Source organism: Colias eurytheme, chromosome 19 (genome assembly GCF_061535395.1).
Source record: "Colias eurytheme isolate Ceu_HAF_F1 chromosome 19, ilColEury1 Martin Lab GWU primary, whole genome shotgun sequence".
Classification (NCBI taxonomy): Eukaryota; Metazoa; Arthropoda; class Insecta; order Lepidoptera; family Pieridae; genus Colias; species Colias eurytheme.
This window is the reverse complement of record NC_142998.1, coordinates 5,967,710-5,990,008: the sequence shown is the minus strand read 5'-3', so window position 1 is coordinate 5,990,008 and position 22,299 is coordinate 5,967,710. Positions and strand designations below refer to the sequence as shown.

General features: G+C 31.2%; 1 protein-coding gene and 1 non-coding gene across 3 annotated transcripts; one reads left to right on the top strand and one right to left on the bottom strand.

The window, feature by feature from the left end:
- The first annotated feature begins 103 nt into the window (after positions 1–103).
- LOC149900199 (alpha-tocopherol transfer protein-like) lies at positions 104–16,973 on the top strand. 2 transcript variants are annotated; one of them, XM_090113047.1, is made up of 8 exons: positions 104–379; positions 2,056–2,206; positions 7,333–7,434; positions 13,723–13,882; positions 14,230–14,479; positions 14,848–14,958; positions 15,811–15,947; positions 16,464–16,973. In XM_090113047.1, the coding sequence occupies exons 3-8, from the start codon at positions 7,341–7,343 to the stop codon at positions 16,576–16,578; spliced, it is 867 nt and encodes a 288-aa protein (XP_089969173.1). In that variant the 5' UTR covers positions 104–379; positions 2,056–2,206; positions 7,333–7,340; the 3' UTR covers positions 16,579–16,973. The 2 variants fall into 2 exon arrangements, with proteins under 2 accessions (XP_089969173.1, XP_089969172.1); XM_090113046.1 differs by lacking the exons at positions 104–379; positions 2,056–2,206 and adding an exon at positions 3,246–3,349.
- A 5,254-nt stretch (positions 16,974–22,227) lies between these two features.
- TRNAG-UCC (transfer RNA glycine (anticodon UCC)) lies at positions 22,228–22,299 on the bottom strand. Its single transcript has one exon. It is a non-coding gene; the product is annotated as a tRNA-Gly (tRNA).

Genomic DNA, 22,299 nt, shown 5'->3' with positions numbered 1-22,299 from the left:
GTGTACTACCCACTAAGGTTTGACATTTAATTAATGTGTCAAATTAAAGATGTCAGTGGACAGTGAACCTAAACCTTAAAAATATACATTTTCATTTTTCAATTTTTACCCCTAGTTTTTCTCCAATTACCGAATAAATTTTGATAGCTATACTCGCCTTTACCACTCGGCTTATTTCTTATTGATAAGTGATATCTTTTATTCTTCTCTTCGATATTTTGGTTTGGTTTTCATCTAAAGTGCGCTTCATATGAACTGAGCGCGGCAAAATTAAAACACAATAAAATAATCTCAAAAATAATAGGAACCTATTGAGTAACTATTAATGTTTTACAGCAAGAAGCATAATCTGTAATGAGATTGCAAGTCCTAAGCGAAGGTAAGAGGCGTGATACTTTCTTTATTTTCTTTTCCTGCATAATTTCCTTTGTCTTTCAGTGGTACTTAATATAATATTCTACTTATATATTAACTAGGTACTTAAATAAAAAAAACTACATAGGTAATATATATCCATTGGTAAATATTTATAATAATTCCTAATTAATTTCTCGACTATTTGTAATTGATGAATTAAAATTTATTATTAGGTAGACAGTACTATGTTTATGTCATGTTCAATCATTATTTTAAAGTTTGTAATTATTTTAGTTGTAAGTACTAATATCAAGGTTCAGAGATTATCTTTCCATATGTTATACCTACATATAAGTAAAATATAATGAAAATGCAATCATAGGTGATATAGTTTTTTTATTATTAATAATTATTTCATCATATAAGTTACGTAAAAGTAATTAGTTATCTATTAGTGTAAAGTGTAAACTTAAATTATGTCAATGTCGTCACTTCCATTAATTCCCGGCTTGTTAAATTTTTAATTGTTTCAATCATTATAATTGCTAATATATTATATTAAATCGAATTGCATATTTTCCAAATTACAGCAAAATATCTCGAACGCCCTATGTAATATAAAACAGAGCATACGATTTTTTAATAATTTCAGTACTTACAGTAATAAACCTCAGGGCTCGGAGTAAATCCCTCGGATCCCCAAGCGATAGCCGCGCGCGCGTAATGGGATTTGCGTTAGTGGGAATGCAACTTTGCTATTAAAGTTTTCGAAAGTCATATTTTACGAATTTTTTAAATCCAAATAGTTACAGTATTTTTCGAGTCTTGTTGGGTTAAAATGTCTTTTTACTTCCCCTTTTGATGATGTGCGGCGGTCAGCAAGTAAAATCGCGTAACTCCGAATTCGCATAAAAAACGGGGTAGTGTCGGTGAACTAACTACTGTACAAACCTATTGCGATATTTTATAACTAGGCAAGATTTTGGCCCACTTGAAAAAAAATATGTTGATCAGCTGAATGCCATAAGAAAAGTAATTGCACCTACATGGTTACACGTCGAGGCAGGACTGTAATTAAATTCACTGTTTATGGAAGTAAATATTTATTAATACAATCGGAAGTACTCTGGTCACAATTCTGCACTTCATCCTGTACTGTTTTCTGCGTAGTATTTGTATTGGTTTGAATTATTGTTAATTTTAATGTGACCTTTAATTATTGTATTTTATTATTACTTTGAAAATTTTATTGTATATTGTAAATTCGTATTTTAAAATTTTATTGTATTTTAATATTATGTGCCCATATTGTAAATAAAGAAAATTGTGTTTTATCTGATTAAAGAAAATAAATGTCTCTAGACTATACTCTAGAGAAAAAGCAGACAACACCCTGCGATGGCGGGTGCTTTAAAAAAAAAATAAAAAAATCGCCCATGCTAGTAAATATCGATTCGGTAAAGATGTACCATTTATTGGTAGAAAAACAAACATAAAAGTATACAAAATGCATGTAACGCAAAACATAAATCGGAACGATTTGATCGTGATGCACAGGAATTGAAATCACCATAGTTTTTTTAAATTAATTCTTAACAAACAAACATGAAATCATTTCTTTCCTAAGTATATTATATAAAATAAGTAAAGATAAAGTAACTAGGTATTACTGATGAATTGTTTTCTGTCAAATTTCAGGCGTATAAGGGTATAACTACTGCGATCGTCGCTCGATCGCTCGAAAAGCAATAAGCTTAGTGATAAGTGATAACCCGCAGACCAAGTTGCAAGGATCCGCAGTGGTCTAGCTACATGCAAGGAATAAACCATACCTGTTCAGATTGTCATGGTTTGTATCTAACTATACTAATATTATAAAGCTGAAGAGTTTGTTTGTTTGATGCGCGCTCATTAGGAACTACTGGTCCGATTTGAAAATTTATTTCGGTGTTAGATAGCCTATTTATCGAGGAAGGCTATATATCATTACGCTAAGACCTACAGGAGCGGAGCTACGCGGGTGAAACCGCGAAGCGCAGCTAGTTGTTAATATAGTATATTAACTTAGTATATAATTAAAACACTCCAGCCATCTCAGCTCAGGTAGTAAATATTTATACGGTCACTCAAGTATAATGTAGGTTTTTACTTTCTACTAATGGCGTAAGAAATAAATTTCAATTTGAAACAGTTTTAAATATATTTAAAGATAGTACTTAGTTCATCCCTTTCAATCATGTGGTCATATAGCGTATCAAAGCTTCCCACTTACCATATTACCTAAATATAATTTTTGTTTTGGTTGAGGATATTATCGCCCATCAGAAAATCAGTAGAAAATAATTAATAACGATTATAGTAGGTAGTCAGTTTAGCCATGAATAGACTTCCGTAAATCAATGCTACTACAACTCAATAAATTCCTGGCTACTTTAGCGACTAGTAGATACGTCTATGTGTCTTTTTAAAATCTATATAAGAATCGGTTCTCATTTCACAAAAATATATTTTGGTAACCACTAGAAGTTACTATCGATCAAAATAAAAATAAAAATAAATAGCCACAAAATATTTAATCGCTATTAATAATTAGCACCTGTATGCTAATAGTTTTATTAATTATTGCGCCCGCGGCCGCGTCGCGACCACGATAACGCTGTAGTTACGCTGTTAGTAGTAACGCTGTACCCGGGTTACTTGCGTACAAAGTACATTCGCACAATGTTTGCGAACTTGTAGGCTAAATAAATTTTCAATGTCCGTGCGAATGTGAGTGACCGGCACTAGGGCATAGTATTGATAAATTGATCCAAGACACAAGAGTGTATAGATCTGCGCCCGCGCAGGCGACACTTTGAGTTGTTACGTCAACGCCACCAACTAGCAAGGTCCAATCCACCAGTTATCGTGAATACACGCTGGCCTTCAAACGTGTGTGATAGATATATTTTATTTAAGTGTTCAGTTTTGATCAAAGGACTTCGATTGTTAAGTGAGTTGTTTTCATCTGTTAATTTAAACTTTAAACGGGAAATGAATTGAATTATTAAGCTATGTATAGACTATAGACCGCTACATATTTTTTATAAATCAGATATAAGTAATTTTAGAGTAAAAAATGTGGGATGTTGGATCTTATTAGAATAATGCTATTATACGAGAAACGTAGGAAGTACCTAGGTATTGTTAGATATCTGTAATGTAACAACTAACAACCATTATAAATAAATTTAACCAAGTATTGAAAATGAGGAAGTCATCAAGTAATGCAGTCGTTTATGATAATAGAGGGTTTATGATGACATTTTTTGGTAATTTTTCCTCGTGTCGTTTAATAATGTTTTGCAACAGGAAATATATTTTAACGTATCCAATAAACAACTGCGTCTTAATCTTAGAAACGATATAAAACATTGTACTTGGTGAATATTTTTTTCTTATTATTGTGAGTTGCAATTAATAATTGTACACATAGTCTAAGGTTAAATACATGGTAGATACCTATTATGACTGTATAATATAAAAACAAGTTATACATGCCTCTATTAAAAGTACTACATAGTTAAAAAATCTATTTAACATAATAAATAATAATATAATATGTACCTATAATGACAGCGACATTGTTATTAATTACTAGTTGAATAGAAATATGTAATCAGGTTGTTTATTACCCAACAACAATTGTACCTATTTAAATAGCGAAATAAAAAAAAAATGTGAGAAACTTCCAACACACTTAGTAATAGGTTTATTCCCACGCAAGTCCACCTTTATTTGAAATCGTCATTGAATAATTTTTTTGCTTTTTTTTTAATCTGCTGGATCAAATGCTTTAAATATTGTTTTATTTTTTTATTTTAAAGGTACCTACAGAGACTAAATTAATGCACTTACTGGAAACATAAAATGAATGTAATGTAGTATTGTTGTGTAGATAGGTACATACTTATTACTTATACCTATATATATTTTTTCATTGTAATTGATGCAGTGGTCATAAAACCAGTCTTCCAAACCGGATTAAGCGGTTCCAAATTTTTGAATACTTACGTAAATTTGGGACCAAGGTACATATATGGGTCATACTATGCATAACTGACGTTTAAAAAAAACTGAGGTTCTTTTTAGAGTATTTTTTCTCTAGATCTTTTCAAGTACATATTTTATATTAACACTATTTTCCACGTTTAAACCAAACCAATACGGCGAACTTTTTTTACGATACGATGAATTAACCAGCCATCATTATGATAACAATATTATATTTTAGACATCAGTAATTTAATCTAACTAGGTAGGTAAAATATCTATAATCGGTGCACGCGTACTTACAAAAAATTTAAAAATATAATCTAATGTAATATACGAAATATATTGTAAATTGTAATACTGTGCAAATGTAATCGTGATTTTAATCACGTGTTATAGTTATCTCTTCTCTTTTGTTTAGTTATAAGTACATAATTATATTGTCTTTATAATTAAAATGATTCGTCTAATGTGTTGCTAATCGTAAAATTCGAGAACGGCTCGATAAATTCGGCAATTTATTGCGTGTTTGTTAAAAAAATAGCCGACTTTATATAGCCGTTTTCGAAGGAACAAGGAAGGTTCTAATGTGGAAAACGCACGAAAATGGGGCAACGGGGTGGAACAACGTCTGCTGGGGCAGCTAGTTAGATATAAATATGAAGTTAAAATTTTAAACCTTGGTTACATTTTGTGCTATATTTACCCAGATCTTCGCACATCGTGAGAATCCTATGTGTACTAAAAGATAAGATTAGTGACCTACAAGTACTTTCGAGTTGTATTTTTATGACATAACTGTCGGATAATAATAATTATACAATCTGAAAATTTCCACTACCACAGTAGGTATTTTAATAACACATGTTTCAATTGATTAAAATAACAACGACATAAAAATGTATACTTTAGATAGGAAGTATAGGGATTGATGATGTGTCTTGAAAAAGATACGTCAAAACCTAATTATTTAGTTGCAAAGTTAATTAGGGATATCTACACCATTAGCTATAACCATTGTCAAATATCTAGAAGACAATTTACCAATTGAGATGTATTATTTACTGCATTACCAGAGATTACTAAATAGTTAAATTACTTAAATATTTTATACAGAAAACATAGGTACCTGCATTGTTTTAATTGAATTAGGTACATATTATAGTCACACACTAGACCGCTAGATAATATTTAAACGACCTAACTAGTCCCGAATTGTATTAGTTCAGTTTTTTTTTGTAAATAAGTAAAATAAATGGCTTTGTCACCTTATAATAACTTCTACTTAGGTATGTAAAGAAAAACGTATGTCGAATATTGCATGAGTAGAAGTGTCTGGTACACCAATTTGTACCAGCATTATATAATCATAATCAATAATTGCAATATTTTAAGATAAATTATAAAAATAAGATTTTATTATGTAGGTGCCTCAGTCATTAGATAAGATTGCATTGTTAGTGATTTATAGGTGGCTAATCGTTTGTGATAAGAATAACAAATGACTATCGGAGATACAATAAGCTGCATGATGTAATTAATATCAATAAGTAATTAGTAAAGATAGAATTGTACCTATGAACTTATATATCCGCTGGATAATATGTATAATATATACCTAATGTCGGTGTTTTTATCTATAATATCTCCAAAAAAATAGTAAAAAAATTTAATACTAGAAAAATAAAATAAATAATGTCACTGTTTAAACCTGTTATTTATCATAATAATTGTATGTATAATGTATAATGAAATATGTACTTATACTAATCGCGAAACATTATGTGGCCACGGTGATGATTCGGCAGAGATAACGCTTTGTTATAATATGGTCTATATTTAGTTAGATAAAATGAATTGTAAAGGTCAAGTTAAAAAAAAATTGTGTAAAATTTTGTTTTTTAATTTAGATTGATATTTTAAAATCCGATTCCTATACAAAGTGCAGTGCAGTTTATAATAGGCAAACTATCTTTTGGGAATTCCCATCATCATCATCGCTGGATGATGATAACAATTAGGTTTAAATATTTTGAGCAATAAAATATCAAAATAATTAGTTCAAAGTTTAAACAAACGTATTCACTATTCAATACTATTGGTAATATTTATTACTAGCTGTGCCTCGCGGTTTTACCCGCATTGCTCCGCTCCTATTAGTTTTATTGTGATGATATATAATATATTATAGCCTATACACTGCCTTGCCTCGATGAATGGGCTATTTAACGCCGAAAGAATTTTTCAAATCTGATCGTTAGTTCCTGAGATTAGCGCGTTCAAACAAACTCTTCAGCTTTATAATATTAGTATAGATAACATGGTGCATGGGTAGGTATTACGAAAAACTATCGTTGCACAAACTATTGATATGAATAGATATAATTTTACGTAAATTCACCATCTTAAACTTGACAAACGCTGCAATCAACGTGCGCTATCTATAATGCAATTTATACTTAGTAAAAATAATGTGCAATCATGTATTATTGGGTATTAAATCGTGAAAGATTTGTTTCCTTATGGCTTCCTATTAATGAACAATAGCCACATACTACACGTTCATATTCTTCATATTCTTTCAGTGCTCATTTCCATTTGTGTATTTATGTTAACCTTCACGTATAAGTATATATAAATTAAAAGGCAACTTAAGCAAGATATTATATACAATTAACAGTAACAAATTTTAGTGAGCTATTTCATTTTTCAAAATTTTACATAATATTAAATTCCATATCTAACTATGTTGAATTTAAGTACCTAAATGCAAACAAAAAACATAATAAATCGGACAATCCAAATTCTAATCCGTATTTTCTTGTTAGTCACTTTCAATAAGAAATAGAAAAACTTAGACATTATTTTATTCTCTTATAATTGTATTTCAAGCAATAGGAAGGGCTTCCTGATTAGTGATAACAAAAATGTTTTTTTTTTCAGAATAAAAAATGTCGGAGAACAAAGCACTGGAAGATTCGTCGAAGTACATCGATGAGATGAGAAGCTGGTTGAACCAGCAGCCGCACCTACCGAAAAATATAGGTAATAATTAATAAACTATGTTTAACATTAAGGAAAATTATTTTCAAACATTCCTCGCAAAGCCCATAAAATCAATAAATTAGCACCCCTTATGAGTCAAACATTTGTTACAATAAAGTCATATTCTAATAAACAAACTCGTAAAAACACGCTTATAGATATTTTTAAAGCTTTGAAAACTTCACGTTCGCATAAAAATGAAAATACTTCTAATATTATAAATGGCAAAGTTTGTGAGGATGGATGTATGTTTGTAACTCGTACATGAAAAAACTGCTTGAAGGATTTGGTTGATACTTAACATAACATGAGCTAAAGAAAAGCTTGATTTTGCTCGCGGATTCGTTCGCGGGCGAAACCACTGAGCAAAGCTAGTACTCATACATACTACTACATAATATATAATAATATATGCGCTTCCTGTATTAAACAATGTCACAATATCAATTAAGTAGGTATCTAGATAATAGACCTAGAAGGCATATCATACAGGCATAGCATACAGGTGTTCTAGCAAATAGGGTAAGCGTCCCAATAATGGCTTCTTGCGTATTTTTCATGCACAATGCACATCTTTGAACTTTCTGATGTTTTAGGTTTGTTTATAAATGTATTTATATACTTTAGTATGCTTGCGATAAATCAAATAAATAAGTGTTAATAACACCAAAAGAAGTATTATTCAGTTTAATTTTTTAATACTTAATGCAGTGCAAAAGAGTATAATCCTGCATTATTGTTTATCAAATCATTGTCACTACTATATTAAATCCGTAATTGAGTAGACATGCAAATTGTTTATATTTTGTATGGCAATATCATATAAAAAAATGTGCCATAATTGTATATTTCTTAAGATCAGCAGCTGTCCTCTAAAAAATAATATAAATATGTACTTGTACAAAGATAGATAGAATCATTAATCTTCGATAATATAATTTGTATTGATTTAAATTTTGCTTAAACATTTTTAATATACATGAAACATTGGTATAAGCAATATAAAAATATATAAATAGCTCCAAATATGATGCAGTAGGAAGATGTGAAAAATTATTTATTTAAAAACATGCTCTATTCGCGTATAGTAGGTAGAACATTATTTTTTCATCGACCCAAAATTTATACAATACAAAATCTTATCTTAGTTACTATCTTACTAATATTATAAGTGCAAAAGTTTGTGAGGATATGTTTGTGTGTTTGTTTCTATTTCACGCAAATTCTACTTAACCGATTACAATGAAATTTAGGACACATATAGAGGGTAACTTGGATTAACACATAGGATAGGTTTTATCCCGGAAATACCACGGGAACGGGAACTAGGTATGCGAGTTTTCCTTTGAAAACGCGAGCGAAGCCGCGGGCGGAAATCTAGTACATATAATATAACGGAGAAACTTATAAAATATATCATTATAATTATTTCACAGACAAATAAATTTTGAATTATTTATAGATCCGGGTACCTATATCATAATCTTACCATAGAATATACGACTACGGTTTTCACGGTAAAAAGCACACGGTACAGTTAGAATATGATAATTTTCATAATTTAGTTTTAAGTGAAGTTCCTCAAATATATTAAAATTTGTTCGTTACGAAATCACAAAACCGTTTTAGTTAGAAAATGCATACTAAGACTAAAATAATACTTAATAGAATATGTTAAATTGAATAGCATAATAGTAAGGAAGTTGTTCATTTCGACCATGAAAGAAGTCAAGGCTATCAACATTTAATATTAATACACAGCCGACCTGCCCTTGCGTTTCTAAAAAAGTTGCCATCATACTAATACAGAAACCAGAATTATATTTTTTTACTTGCTGTGCCCCGCGGTTTTACCCGTGTGCCAGTGCTCCGCTACTGTTGATCTAAAGCGTGATGATAATATTATTCATGTAGCCTATAGCTTTCCTCGATAAATGGGCTATCTTATACCAAAAAAGTTATCAAATCGGTCCAGTAGTTCCTGAGATTAGCGCGTTTAAACAAACAAACAAACTCGTCAGTTTCGTAATATTATAGTATAGATTTTTATTTTATTAGAAACTACAGCCCTAATTAATTAAATGATACGGGATAAGATAAAAAATGTCATTATTATTAATGGGGTCTTGATTTATAACTAATCTCTTTTAGTAATTATAATCATCGATTTTCCAAAATGCTTTATCTGTTTATGTAATTGAACGATAAACAGAAATGCATCAATTAAAAATATAAAATTTTCCAACGTTCATTATTATTATTAATTAATGTAAAAGATAAGACCTGTGATAAGACTATGGTTTCATATTAATATATGTCTGTGGTTTCATATATAAAAATATATTGTACCTTAGTATTGTATTTGTATTTTGTCTAGAAAACCAGTCATTTGTAAATTGTTCGAGTTGATCCCGCCGTCTTAGAAAAATATATAGCCAAACTACATTTCCACCCGCGTCTTTGCCAGCGTTTACAAAAAAAAACACATAGTTACCGTTCCTGTGACATTTCCGGGATAAATGCCTAAGCCTTGTTCTGGGTCTTCAGCTACCTACATACCAACATTAATTGTGAAAGAATAACAAACATCCATCCATCCAACCATCCTCACAAACTTTCGCATTTATAATATCACTAGGATAAAATGGTAGTTTATAAACAGAGTTCATAAACGGAAGTTTACCACTGCTGTGAGGCGTGCGCGCATTGTGCGCACTCTACCTTGAAACTCGGATGTTATTTGAAACCTTTATCGGTGTATTGCATATAATCTATCGTAGATTATGAATCCTATTAATATTATAATTAAGCATATATGAACGGTCATTTTGTTTATCATTATATTGTTTGTACGTTTGCATCTCTATCAGGTAAAAAGGGATTTGCATGTTCCTATTTTGATAACACTATAATCTATCCCTGTACCAAATCTCATACAGATCCGATAAGCTGTTTTTGCTTGTAAGACTAACAAACATCCATATATAGTCACAAACTATCGCGTTGATAATATAAGTAGCTTATAGTAGGATCGTAGTATATTATTATTAGTCTGTGGTAGGATACTAGTAACTTACACGTTATCCCATATAGACTACAAGCCCGCATAGGACAAAAATATGGGTCAAATGAACCACCAGGGGACATATCTAGAACGATAGCAGAGCAAAAAATAATAAGATTCATCACTATGCCGTCACTTGTAAGCTGTCCAACTGAGTGCAGATGAGAATTGAAAAGTACAGGTAGACTCGGTAAATTTTGGTCATATATTTTTGTACGGCATTCTTAACCATCGATAGATCCATTAAAAATAATAAGAAACCGCTCAGTGCCGTACAAAAATGGTGGTCCACCAAGTCGGAATTTTTATTTAATTTCCGAGAGTTACCGGGGGTAAATTTGGTCATTTGACCATGTACGGCATCTGTGTCATACTATTGCTATACTGCTTTTAATCCATTATTCCGCAACGCCGTACAAAAATCATGGGGACAAGGGGAAAAAATCGAGAGTTGTAATCCCCTCTCTTTTCCCACTCCAGGGGGTCATTTGACACAACACGAAATAAATTTATTTTTAAAGTATTTTATGCATAGATAATATTTTTTCATGTGCCGTACATTTTCGTTGGTTCAAAGGGGAAAAATCTGAAAAAGAAAAAAATCCATATAACGAAATGTTTGCTTTATATTTTTATAATAAAATATAAATATACATTAATATTAAGAAGCTCGAGGTGGTTAATTATCACCTTGGAAATTGACAGTCAGGTGGAATGGACTCCGTTAAATTGATGAACTAATAAAAAAGCTATGAACGAAAAGATGTGAATTATATGCAATCAGTCCATGAATACAGGTAAAGTCACAAGCAAATGCTAGTAATATATACATATTCAAAATGTACAAGTAAAGCGCTTTCAAATGATACCAAACACTGCATATTTATCTTAACTTTATTTTTTTACTCTGTATGTTTTGTCCGCTAGAGGGCGCCACATTAGATTTTGTGAAACCCCATATAGCCTTTAGCTAGCTAGTCGCTGGTTATCCAGTGAACAATTCAGACGCTTCTAATGATATGTCATTTGTCGAATTCTGATAAGTAGTTTAGAAGTTACGAGGGAATAGATGAACATACATACATGACCTGTCAAAACCTATGTAATAACCCTCCTTTTGCTTTGCCGTAGTTGGGTAAAAATATGTTAATGCCGTACTGTATCAAATGGCCATAAAGCACCCTTAAAATTGTAGCTTTCGTCGCTTTCATCAGCCTAAAAGATGTGGTCGGCACAAAAATGTACGGCATCGTTTTTTCCTAATTTATCTATGTTAATACTATTTAAAACAACGGATAAAGTGTAGAAAACTATTATATTTCATTAATCTACGATGTTTAAACTTTAACAAAATTTCTGGTTTTGCATTTCTCTATAACTTTTTTTAGAACGGTTTCTTTTGAACGGCAATACTATACAACAATTGAATTTTACAATATCATGTTAAAAAATAAGTTCCCGTACAGGGTCAAATGACCTTACAGCTCTTTATATTAAGAATTCGATGAAATTAAGATGATTATTGGTATACATTTAAAAGAACAATTATTTTTTGACGGCATTGCTTTTAATAGTACTTTTGAGTGCTAGATAATGTTTTGGAACCGAAGCCGTACTTAGTCAAATGACCCCCTGGAGTGGGGAAAGAGAGGGGATTGCAACTCTCGATTTTTTCCCCTTGTCCCCATGATTTTTGTACGGCGTTGCGGAATAATGGATTAAAAGCAGTATAGCAATAGTATGACACAGATGCCGTCCATGGTCAAATGACCAAATTTACCCCCGGTAACTCTCGGAAATTAAATAAAAATTCCGACTTGGTGGATCACCATTTTTGTACGGCACTGAGCGGTTTCTTATTATTTTTAATGGATCTATCGATGGTTAAGAATGCCGTACAAAAATATATGACCAAAATTTACCGAGTCTACCTGTACTTTTCAATTCTCATCTGCACTCAGTTGGACAGCTTACAAGTGACGGCATAGTGATGAATCTTATTATTTTTTGCTCTGCTATCGTTCTAGATATGTCCCCTGGTGGTTCATTTGACCCATATTTTTGCCCTATGCGGGCTTGTAGTCTAATATTTAATTAGAGGGTTTCATTTTTTCTCTTCTTAGACACGTGATTCTTAAACCCATGTTATCTCTTTTACACATCATGTGTGATTCAGAAGGTTGTCTGTAATGCAATAATAATTATTACAATTGCTCTAATTGCCGGCGATCTCTGAGTCTCGCGGATTATTCTCAGAGGTTTACCTTAAGGTTAACAGCTCACCTTGTTTCTATTACATTGAGGTATATATTTATAAGGAGCCATATACAAATGTAATTGTGTAAAAAAATAAATTAAAGCAGCTACTGATATCTGAAAGCATATTTAATATATATGTATTATATGTATGTGTAGAGTCTAATTTTAGATATTTCAAATATTAAAGAATCATGGCGTGAATTTGATAGTATGACGAATTTACGTTAATGAATAGGAAATATATCTCGGACTAATGAGATATAAAGTGATATTATCTGCAGCAAGTCCTTGACCGTTAGTCTAGTATTTTTTACAAATTTAACGCGTTTCCTCATTGATTCTAATTCATTACGAAGGTTAATCGGTTCATAATTTTGGTATTAAAGAATATCTGATAGTCAAACACAATTAATAACGCGTAAAATAAAGCTGTAATAGAGTCCTGTTCTCATAGAGGATCCATTATAGATTTTATTCCAGATGAATTTAGATACATCCAACTTGACATATTCATCATTTATTCTTAAATTGTTTGTATTGTAAGTTTCCCTTCTTGTCGCGCTTCATGATTTTCCGATTACCTTGGCCTCTGCTACTACAGCTACCTCCAAAAACTTGCCTTGAAAAATTAACGATCTCTCTCGGGAGTCCGTGGTCTGTGGACAATCAAATCAACCATTTCCATCCAACATCACTTACCTTTAAATAATATATCATTATGTATAAATATTACATTTGTACTAAGTAGTAGGTATTTATGTAGTTTAAATCCTTTTCAATGAAATGGAAATTACTTGGAAGTCGGAAAGTGAATTCAGAGGGTGTACTTTTTATATTCAATTTAATTAATCAATCATTATTGAGGGTAGAAAAAATTTATATTTTTAATTGTTTTTTTAAGTATAAAATATATAAGTATAATATACTTGCATGAAATGCTATAATCAAAAAATATACACTTACAGAGGACAAAATGCTACTACGTTTCGTGCACAGCTGTTACTACGATGTGGACAAAGCGAAGGCGGCGGTAGAATCGTTCCTGAACATTCGACTGAACTGCGCGGACTTACTGAACAATCGGGACCCTATGTCCGCGGAAATACAGAAAACTATGAGTATTGTGTAAGTTTTTTTTTGTTTTTAAACTTTAAGAAAAAAATAAAGGACCATTTTATGTATTTTGTAAGTCCTAAGGAAATTTTTAGAAAAATTAATTTATAAGGGCCATTTTTTTAATTTCTAGATGCGTAGACCAATGAAAATTTACATTCAATTTATTAATAAACTACCTCTCGTGCATGAGGTTTTTCATTATCAACATGAAATCGTGTAACAATACGATACCCAAATATATATTTTATGCTTTTTACTGGTACTTAAACCAGTACTTATACCAGTAAAAAGCATAAAATATATTTTTATTAACAAAAAACTAAAAAAAAAAATCATAAAAAATCCTACCATTACAGTAACCTAGCGCAGATCGTAGCAGCGAATAACCAATATATTTGGATGTGGCAATTAAACGACCCAGGCTTAGAGATCTACGACTACGTGAAGGACGCTAGGTATTTCTTCCTAGCTTCAGACGCATACTTTCTTCATAACTCCGAGTTCCCGGACGCAGATATAGTCATACTAGATGTGAAGGACCTCAGCTTGAAGTTCTTGACCAAATTCAATATTTCTGTAGCGAAGAAATTATCCAAATATCAAGAGGTGAGTGACCATGTTGCAACACTTTCCATTATTTTGCTTAAAAGTTTTTTCATTAGGTGTAGGTGCAGTGGATCTTTGAAATGCCCTTTCTTAAAGTTAAAGTACTCAATTAATATTCTGGTAGTACACCGTACCTAATGAAATGAAATGCCTATAAATTAGAATTTGATAAAAAGGAGATAGTCATATCAAGCAATTTTTTTCCAATTGTCCAAAATTGTACATGGTAAAAATTAAATTAAACTATCAAAATACCTGGCTGAAGCGTGCCTTTGTCTTTATACTTTGGCTGATGTTCTTTCATTTCCATAGTTATACATTTTTTTGTGTAGTATTTTTTAATAAATTATAATTATTCGATATTTTAGGATGCAATGCCGATAAGACTTAAGCAAGTGCATTTAATAAATGCGCCCTCGACAATTGATAAAATATTTGGACTCCTTAAACCGTTTATGAAGAAAGAAATCACCGAATTGGTAAGAAATTTAATAGTCCTACTACTAAAACTTACATAATTCGAAATCTATACATATAATAAATCTGTAGAAGGGTCAATTCTGTATATTGAAAATATTGAAAAAATAAATAGCAGGGGGTGTTACTGGATCGATACCAAACCCAAATATGTGATTAAAAAAATTTTTGTCTGTCTGTCTGTATGTGAAGACATCACATGAAAACTACCGGTTCGATTTCGATGAAACTTGGTATAATTATACCTTATTATCCTGGGCGTAAAATAAAATACATACTTTTTATCCTGGAAAAATACGTAGAAAAAAAAATAATCTTGATTTTTCAGTTTTATCCATAGACGTTCTGTAGAACCGCGAACATACGTTGCGTATTATTATAGGCCTAGCCGTATTTGGGTCCAATAGATATTTATAAGATGTCATTGTCAGAGTTACTCAAAATGGAGTAACTCTAGACAGGGGACATTTTCGATTATAGTATAACTAGCTTACCGCCCGCGGCTTCGCCCGCTTTGTCTAAAACCTAATAAAATATATACTAAAACCTTCCTCTTGAATCACTCTATCTATTAAAAATATTTAAAGATTTAAGTATACAAAGGGACATAGGGACAGAGAAAGCGACTTTGTTTTATACTATGTAGTGACAATGAAAAATGCTCTTTGCTGTGCTCCGCTATATATGCGCTGACCCTCAATTGAAGTGGCGTTAGGCTGCCGCAGAATCGATGGCCGTTAAGACAGAGAGGTTCTCGAATGGTGACCCGCGAATCCTTGGGAAAGGCCTATGTCCACTTTTGGACATCCTGAAAAGCCTGAAACGACGACCTAATATAATTTATTTATTTGTAGATACACTTCCACCCGCCGAATTCCCAAACGCTGTTCAACTTTATCGACAAGGCGGACTTGCCGGCGGACTATGGCGGCACTCGACCATCAATGGCTGAACAGAATAAGGATATCGTCGCTATTATTATGAGTAAAAGGTATAATTGCAAAAATCTTAGAAGAATTGGAAAGTTTTTTTATGGGTATTTTGAAATTAAAACAATTATTTATTGCCTTGCATAATATTATGTATTCACAATATTTTGGAACTGAATAAGTTTTATTAGCATATGTAATTTTTAGAATTTATAAATATAGGTTTAGTGAAAAATGTCAAGTAAATAACAGTTTAAAAACCTGTTGTCTACAGCAGCGTTAAATAATATGAAATGGTCTTAGCAAATGTCGACGGAGTGAAGTTTGCCGAGTCGTATAATAAAGCAGGTTAAACTTTTTAATAATTTTAATCAGTTTTTTGAGCGACCGAAATTGGGGACCCCGTTATCGATGATTCATTTCAATGGCACGCGCAACCCTTATCACTGACGCGTGACGTCACGACACGAACGTTTTTGTTGACTATATGAACATAAAAATTGTTTTGTGATTGAAAATTAACTATATTTTCCCATATTTTAGAATCATTAATACTAAAAAAATGTTTATTTTTCTAGGAAAGAACTAATGGACGACACATTATGGAGAGCAATACCAACTGAGAAGAAAAATAAGTCAAGTAATAATAATATTGCACCTGTGCCTTCTTTTAGATCTCTAGCTATCGACTAGATTTCAGAAATAGGTCTCCTGGCATAGATCTGTTTTGAGTTTAAATAATTACAATATTTGCCTTTAGAAATGCATAAAAAATTATGTAAAAATTATTTAGAGAAATAATTAGCATTTGGGACTAAGATAAACAGGGTTTTCAGGTAGTGATAAAACAAAAAAAAAATGTGTGCGTGTACACACGTAAGAAGTGAAACTTCTTTATGACCTTATTTTTCAAAAAATAATTTACTATATGCAACTTTACAGAAATATGTACCTACGTCGAATGACGCGAGGTAGGGATAAGAAAAAGATGGCCCGTAACGGAAATATGTCACGCGTAACGAAAAAATGTTACACTAAACTTTTTTCCAACCCCGATAAAGAAGTTTCATTTCAAAAATAAATTAGTATTGTTATTGTCAATGTTCTATTGCGTCTTAAATTATTACCTATATTTGCTTTCAAGACGAATGCCCACATAAATGATGTTATAACAATTTTTAAATATTTTCTCGAAAGGTACCATTTTGCATACAATAAACGCGTTATAATTATAAAATATATGTGCGTAACTAGTGGTCCGCCCCGGCTTCGCCCGTGGTACATATTTCCCAATAAAAAGTAGCCTATGTCCTTTCTCAAGTATCAAATTATCTCCATACCAAATTTCATGCAAGTTCAGTAGTTTAGGCGTGATTGAGTAACAGACAGACAGACAGAATTACTTTCGCATATATTAGTATGGATTTAAATTTAGTTAATGTTAAATACATAGATTTTTTTACAAGGCCGATATTAATGTGATATTGTTTATTGAATTAGATCTGTCTTTAATTTGGCAATGTGATAACCAGCATTGTTCCGACCGCGACATACGTACAATATAACAATTATTATGACTATTTCTATGTGCATTACATAGATCCTGTAAAATTTAGGAGAGTTTAGATGGAGAATAATTATAAGTAAAAAATGTAAATTTGCATTTAAATCCATTCTCAATACAAATAATGACATTTTTCCTGCATTTACCCTACTTTCATAGTTATGAATAAATCACTTGATTATTCGGGGAAACTATATAAGAACTTTGATTGTTAAGAATTTATTGCTTTGCTTATAAAATATTATCGACTCTATAATACTTATAACTTCTTTGGTCAACTTTGTTCATTGATACTTACTGTGATAAGCTTCATCACGGTATGAAAAGTTTTATGTTAAGTACATACATTTTGTGATTTTGCATTTACTTATTGTTCAACGAACAAGAGAAATATAAAATAGTTTATTTGCTCATTTTTTTTAACGTTATTTTGCTATAGTAATCATACAAATTCTGAAATAGTAAGTGTCATGAAAGTTTTAGTGCCTATGTAAACTACTTTGTGCTATATACCTACTCTTAACTTTAAACTTTCCGAATTTTACTTTTTACTCTACTTGAGTATTTGAAGTTTAAATTAAAAATCCTGAAGAATTCACTATGGTAAGGTGAGGGTGGAGGGATCGATTCCCTCCTGACTCCCAAGCGAACATTTATGTCTGACTTTATAATTTATGCCCGGTTTACATTATTCCAGTTCAGCGATCCAGTCCAGTACTGGATTGCTTACTGGAAAAATGTAAACCGGCACTGGAACGAACTGCATCCAGTAAACATTCCAGGCCAGTTAAATTCCAGAAAATTAGTATCTGGACTCGCTGTTTTAGACCCCGAATCCAGTTACTAATTTTTCCAGTAAGCAATCCAGTACTGGACTGGATCGCTGGATTGGAATAATGTAAACGGGGCATTAAACTATGCTATTCTTGACTGGATTCTTTCTTTTAGTACATATTACATAATTCAAACTTAGTTTTCACCTAGGCATAGGTATTACAATTAAATAAAGCACTTAAAGCACTTTCTATAGACCTGTTGTCGTTTGACTATTCAGTTATTTGAAAAAAATAGGACATGGGTGGTATTAAAACTGTATTATACTTAGTTTATTTTAGCGTCTTAACAATGTAAGTGTCCTCATACAGAAAAAATTGAATTAAAATGTTTGATAGGCATTTGCATAATTTATTCATGATAATATTGTATGATGTATAAATCGCGATAATGATTATTATCTCTTTAATAGTGTTAAATCTGTAATATATATTATTATAACCTAAACCTTATTATAAACTATTAACCATTTAATTAAAAAACTAAATGAAAATAAAATAATTTATTATTGTATTATAGTAAACACGATATAATGCTTTGGTGTGAGTAAATATAAAGGCTGTGTTAAACTGTGAATGTAATTGTAAAAAAAAATATTTAAAAATATATTACAATTTAAATCTTTGTACTTGCCACTTGTAAAAGACCTAGATCAAATCTAGAAAATAGATATTAGGTACTATGCTATGTTAAGACTCATGTTTATAATTTTTTATTATATTTTTTGTAAATTATTGTTATTGTAATATAATAAATAGTTTAGCGGTCTGTTTGTTGTTTTCCTTGAATTTCCTTAGTGTTGTGCCATCTTTAATTATCTTAAACACAGAAATTAGTTATTTTTCCTAGCATAGTCATCAAAATGTATATTTGCATATTTTGCAGTAGAGGATGCAAAAAAATAAATAACTCTTCATTAATGAAGCGGATACTACAGCAATTCGAATTAAATTTCAGCGTTTATTTTTCTTTCAATCAGAAGTACATAGTAATATAATAAAGTTTATAATAGTTTTGTATAGTTAGTAGTAACTGAATATTGATTGCTCTGGCCGGCAGATGGCGGGCCTTTACCTTTCAGGGAAAAAGCAGTTATTTATAAATCACACCCTTAGATTATACATTAGATGCAGAAATTTGGTAATTGTAACTTACAATATTTACGAAAATTCAAAATACATAGTAGGAAATAGGAATGCGTTTAGCTAATTCACTACTCTGAATAAAGATGTGGCTATTATAAGTACATATATTTTTTCGCAAAATTTATACACATCATTATATTGAATGTATATGGGATTTATATTATACCTTTATGCATATTATATTGAGAATCGTAACAAGAAAAGACGTTACAAAATCCACAAGTTAGTGATTCAAAGTTGTGACCTACCTTTTAATGTTTGAACAGCTTTACACTACTTTCCACTTACCTGAAGTACATGTGACACAACTGAGAACATTATGAGTGTGTCTGAAGATGTTATGTTTTGTATATATTTACTTACATAATTTGATGCCTTGTAAATTGTAATTATTTTCAACCCTTGATTTTGAAACATTAAAATATACTTGACTCCTTTTACGCAAGGCAGAGTGCAGCTAGAGATCCAGATATAATTTTACTGATAAATTGTTATTCGTACGCTTTTATCCCTTCCAAAAGATTCTTCTTACTTTATACAGCCTATATATAGCATGTAAGTATGTACCTACTACTTAACCACTGGGAATAAATTATAATAATAATTTAAAGATTTTCATATCGGACATAATGAATGCTAAAAAGGTTTTATTGTATTAAAATGTGTTGATTTTTCCTGGTCACCTTGTTCCATTGATAGGTTAATCAACTTTTACTGAATCATTTTAAAACTACAATTACAATATCGTGTTTTTTTACATCAAGGACAATCTTCTGTAAGTACCTACTTACTTAATACTTTACTTTTATATTGTTCCTTTCGAAGGGCGTTTGAATCAACTTGTTGTTATATGTACGCTAGTATAGTACATACTTATTATCTAAGCTTATTATAATCTTATATATAAAATTCTCGTGTCACAATGTTAGTCTGCATACTCCTCCGAAACGGGTGGACCGATTTTCATGAAATTTTCTGTGCATATCGGGTAAGTCTGAGAATCGGCCAACATCTATTTTTCATATGTACCACGGGCGAAGCCGGGGCGGGCCGCTCGTTAATATCTATGATTATAATATCAGTTGTTTATGTTATATTCAGGGTGTCCACTGTCCCACTATCAGTATACTAAGCGCGAAGGGACTTGTAGTTTTGAATATGCTGATCACATAAAAAAATTCTTAAACAACAAAATTACATCAAAAATTTTTTGCTAAATTTTTCCTTTAAATCCATGTTTTCTTCTCTAGCTTCGCGCAGCCGGCATATACAGCCTCGCTAATGTGAGCATTTTGTCTATGAAAAGATAATATCTATTAAACGATAGATCACGTGTGGATGGCAAAGTTGGGCGGTTTACTTGTTACGGGTGTACACATAGAGTTTCAAGAATTCAACTATTTGAAAAAAATATGCTTCTGGAATTTTATAGGTAAGTATTTTTTAGGAAAGTACCTACTCAGCGTATGCAAATCTAAACCTCCTTCGAGCTTAGTATACCGAGGGTGGGACATCCTGTATTTCAAGGTCGCGTCATGGAGTACCTAAGTCGACAATTGCACGCCTCATAAGCGAAGCGTTGAGGTGGGTACTACTGTCACTTCGCGCAAAACATCTGATTTTTCAAACTTAAAATGTCTTTATGTATCATACATTGCGCTTGTAAGATAATACATACACACACATATTAAGAAAAAAACACTATTTTTAACATTCATGATATTTTTGATGTCATTTTTGTTATTTAAACTAGTTAAAAAACAGTTTAAAAAAGTTCTGTCTTGGACGTCCGTGTGTCTGTATGTGCGGAGGATTTTCTTGTTAACACGATAGCGACCGAAATACTTTACTAATCGAGTCTTTTTTTTTCTCTTACGCTTGAGTATGCTCAGGAATAGAACCCTTTCATTTTTCAGGGTCTGATTCGATGTGGTTTAATTGTTATTAAATAAACAAAAATAATAATTAATAAATAATTATTAAAAAAAAATTATGAGGCGTGCACTTTTGGATTTTCCAAACTATTTTGTCTATCTTTGAAACTTTCCAAAGAAATTTTTTTTCTAACACGAGTTTTCGGCACACACGCTCTTTTTTTTTAAGAAAACTTCATACCTATGTGGCTTCATATCTAAAATTTAAGAGGTTACGAAGTTAAATTTTTATTTTAATCCTGCTTTCTTACCCAATAAATAAAAAGCCTCTCATTTTAGTTATCAGCAGATTTTCATAAATTGACGCTTGCAATATCATAATTGAAAAGGTGAGTAATATTGTATACGTATATTATTATTAGACTTAATGATCTAAGGTCTGTGGTAATAGACACCTTTTTTCTTAAATTCTCTTGTCAGTATAAAACACTAAAGAAGTTATTCAAATAAGATTTATATATTCGCGGCTAACGACCAAGTAGGTAGGTACCTAAGATTCAGATATAATATACATAGGTACCTAATATCAACCTCAGAAATATAATTATTGGCAGATTGCATTGTTTATGTGCAGGTAGCGTGAGAATAAAATTAAAGTAGGTAGGTACTTTATTGCAGATCCATACCTAGTATTTTATGATTACAATTTTTACAAATCGCTCGATAAAAGTATTGAATACAATATTTTATACATTGAATTAGGTAAGTACCTACAAAGTTTAATGCAAGAATTATAATAATTTTTGTGTACTTATAGTTACTATACGTGTATTTGGGGTATTTTTAGTTTAAATTAAAATTATATTATTCTAGACAATAAAAACTAAATAAAAAATATCCCGATTGTATAATTTGAACAAAAGTGTGCGTTGGCCGGGAATCGAACCCGGATCAACTGCTTGGAAGGCAACTATGCTGACCATTACACCACCAACGC

Bases quoted from the DNA above. Each gene is read 5' to 3' on its own strand.
- LOC149900199 (XM_090113047.1), top strand. From the start codon at position 7,341: ATGTCGGAGAACAAAGCACTGGAAGATTCGTCGAAGTACATCGATGAG. The intron at 13,883-14,229 runs GTAAGTTTTTTT...CTACCATTACAG, and splicing joins CAGAAAACTATGAGTATTGT to TAACCTAGCGCAGATCGTAG. The intron at 15,948-16,463 runs GTATAATTGCAA...TTATTTTTCTAG, and splicing joins GCTATTATTATGAGTAAAAG to GAAAGAACTAATGGACGACA.